Source organism: Pygoscelis adeliae, unplaced genomic scaffold, assembly GCF_000699105.1.
Source record: "Pygoscelis adeliae isolate BGI_AS28 unplaced genomic scaffold, ASM69910v1 Scaffold403, whole genome shotgun sequence".
Taxonomy (NCBI): Eukaryota; Metazoa; Chordata; class Aves; order Sphenisciformes; family Spheniscidae; genus Pygoscelis; species Pygoscelis adeliae.
Window position 1 is genome coordinate 1,287,359 of NW_008824466.1, and position 3,371 is coordinate 1,290,729.

General features: G+C 55.2%; 1 protein-coding gene across 1 annotated transcript in view; it reads left to right on the forward strand.

Annotated features, from left to right (window-relative positions):
* The window catches only part of POLE (polymerase (DNA directed), epsilon, catalytic subunit), a 36,522-nt gene that overhangs the window by 7,145 nt on the left and 26,006 nt on the right, over window positions 1-3,371 (forward strand). Inside the window, 7 exon segments of the mRNA XM_009321085.1 lie at window positions 18-98; window positions 179-223; window positions 374-466; window positions 1,056-1,210; window positions 2,139-2,280; window positions 2,609-2,689; window positions 2,970-3,077. Coding sequence (XP_009319360.1) covers window positions 18-98; window positions 179-223; window positions 374-466; window positions 1,056-1,210; window positions 2,139-2,280; window positions 2,609-2,689; window positions 2,970-3,077 — 705 coding nt within the window.

Below are 3,371 nucleotides of genomic sequence, written 5' to 3' on the forward strand. Positions count from 1 at the left end.
GTGTGGCCCGGGGGCAGACGGAGGTGCTGGACGAGGCCCGGCGGTCGGTGAGCGCTGTGGACTACTACTTCATCCAGGAAGACGGGAGCCGCTTCAAGGTGGGTGCCCGGGGGGGCCGGGCCGGGGCGCAGGGTCCCACGAGGGGACCCGCCGCCGTCACCCGTCTGCTCTCTCCTAGGTGGCCCTGCCCTACAAGCCATACTTCTACATCGCCACCCAGAAGGTGAGGAGGGGACCCTGAGAGGGCTGAGGTCCCCAGGGGAGGGGACAGCAGGTCCCCGGGGAGCTTGAGACCTCCTGGGCAATCCTGCTTTGGGACAGTCTCCTCCCGAGGGACAGAGCCGCACTGCTCAGCCCCATGGTCTCTCGGCAGGGCTGCGAGCGAGAAGTGTCCTCCTTCCTCTCCAAGAAGTTCCAAGGGAAGATTGCAAAGCTGGAAACTGTCCCTAAAGAAGACTTGGACCTGGTCTGTATTCCTCGGCCCTCTGCGCTCTTGAGTAGCGGGGGTTTTTTTGGACCTTGCACAGCTCTAGTGAAGTAGGAAGGGACTGAGTAGTGAAGGGAAACAGTGCGCTTGACTTCGTTCTCCTAGTGCTGCTTGTGGTGCCTATCAGAAATGGGTTAGTTATGGCTAATTGCTTATCGCTAGTAATTACATTCCTCTCCTTGAGCACATCAGCTGTTTCACAGCGTGTTCAAGATGTTTAATTGCAGGAATTAAAGAATGATTGGAGGAGCAGAGGGTACTGTGGGAGGGGGATGCTGCTCGTGCGTGGCCTGCTCTTCCTCCTCTTCCCTGGGTGAATCCCGCTCGTGGTCCTGCCTGCACGGGCAGCGGGGCTGGCTGGGCCCTTGCTGTGCAGCTCTTGCGCTCTTCCCTGACGTGCCCACCAGAGTCTCTTCTCGGTGCTTGACTCTCCCACCCATTGGCACCTCTCTTTTTTGGCCAGTTCTTCCACCTGCATCAGTCTGGTCTGCCTTCCCCACCCTCTCTTATGGTGGCCATCCCTCAGTACTCATCCCCCCTGAGCTGGCGTTGTCTTACTGCTTTGCAGCCAAACCACTTGGTGGGCCTGAAGAGGAACTACATCAAGCTGTTATTCAACACAGTGGATGACTTGGTGAAGGTGCGGAAGGAGATCTCTCCTGCCGTGAGGAAAAACAGAGAGCGAGACCAGGCGAACGATGTCTACACGGCCATGCTGTCGAGGTGGGAGCTCTCCGTAGGGTGGCCAGTCGGCCCCTCATGTTAATAATTAGTCTTTCTTGATTATTTCTTAGCTGTCCTCAGAGAGATGTTGTCCTGCCTGGGGCCTGACCCCAGCTGTGCCTCTCTGCCACCCATATCCGAGGTGGTTCTTCCAGCTCAGTGCTGTGCATCAGGAGGCCCCGGAGCCTCTGGGACGTGATGTGCTGTGGCGGTACCTCTGCCTGCCAGTCCAATAGATTCCCTGTCCCCTGAGAAAGGATACTGAGAGGCACTGGGCAACCTTACTTCTAGCTGTGACTAAAGGGGAAAAAAACTCAGAACATTTTCTACCTGAATAAAAAGGCAGGCGCTTGTTTACAAGATTGGAAACACAGTTGCAGACAGAAAAAAAATAAGAAACTTTGGTTTTAAAGTCAACCAGAATATACACGTGAAAAATTTGCCCCTCTTTGGTTTCCTGGCCCTGAAGTCTGATTTCAGTTGAAACTTGAGGAAGAAGAATCAAGCGAGATGAGCGCTCCCTGCTCACCTGGAAGGCGTACCGTCCCTGTTCAAAGTGCTTCCCAGGTTGCCTCGTTATGCTTAGACTCGTTACCATACTTCTAAATCCAATGCCATAAAGAACCGTTCATTATGTAGGCACGTGTGGGTTTTGTCTGCCTGTACCTCTGAGCGGACGCAGCTCACAAACGTGAGAAAAGGTGAATTTAGACGGGAGCGGCGGGACTGCGCGTGCTGTCCGTCCCAGGGACACCTCTGCAAGCAGAGGGTGGTTGCGTGGCGGGGAGGCGTTTCCCGTTCTCTCCTCTCCTGTCACTGACTCCTGCTGCCGGGTGCCACCGGTGCCGCGTGGCTGGCTGTCCCTCGCAGCCGAGCCCGCTGAAATGTGCACTCGGGTAAGGCGGCTGCTTTGCTCTGCTCCTTGCAGCGCTCTGAGCGGAGGCAGCCTGAGCATGGACGAGGAAGGGGCCTCCAGAAAGGTTGCCAACCAGATGGACAACATTGTGGATATGCGGGAGTACGATGTACCCTACCACGTTCGCCTCTCCATTGACCTGAAGATCCACGTGGTGAGTAAGGAATAGCGAAGCTGGAAGAGCTTCGCTTTCCTGCTGCTGTACTCCTGAAGTGCAGGCAGGGCGGAAACGTTTTGTCTCCGGGACCTTTGCAAAGGTGTCAGCGATGATGAGTTCATGTGTAAAGCTTAGTCACATACTGCTGGGCCTTCTCCTTAGTCAATGACACGCAGAAAAGTTAAACGATTGACCCACAGCCACAGTTTGAGCCTTTCTTCTGGGCTGCATTTAATTTGCGCAGCTCTGTCCCCAGCAGCCGAACAGAAGTGATGCAAGGAGCTGGCCCCGCAGTAAGGCACTGCCCGCCCTCCTCTCTCGACAGGCTCACTGGTACAACGTGCGATACCGGGGCAGCACCTACCCCCCCGAAATCACCCGCCGAGACGACCTCATGGAGCGACCGGTGAGCGTTGGTTGGGCAGGCGTCAGTCTGTCCAGGTGCACAGCTGGTGTGTCCACCCCAAGGAGCTGGTTTCTGATGCGCTGCCGGTGTCACACCGTGGTGCGCAGGGGGAAAGCTTTGTTTCTGGGCTTGGGTAGTGATTTTTGGGTTGATAAAGCAGTAAAATGATTACTGGGGAGGGTCTGGTTCGCTTGCTGGGCTAGCACTGGGCTTAATGGGAATCAGTCTTTAACTTCAAGTCAGCTTTAGAATATTTTCTAATGGATTTGGTCCTGCTCAGGATCCTGTCGTTCTCGCCTTTGACATTGAAACTACCAAACTCCCTTTGAAATTTCCTGATGCGGAGACAGACCAGATCATGATGATCTCCTACATGATTGATGGGCAGGTAAGGGACGGCAGAGTGGTTTCCTCCATGCTCCAGCAGTGAAGCTGGGGAGCAGGCCTGCGTTTCACCTCCAACCCAGCTTGCGCCGGGCTTACCTTGCTGCTGGCTGCTTGGTATGTGGCTGTGGAAATGCAATTGAAGTCTGAATGATGCATAAGATATTCAGTTTCGTGGTACTCAGGTTGTTGGTGCTCCTCTGAGGGAGCAGTAGTAACCTGGAGAGCACAGGGACAACTCTGCTGTCCCATGTTGTCTCCCTGTGGCCTCCTCAGCCAATGGCCAGCAGTGGTTCAG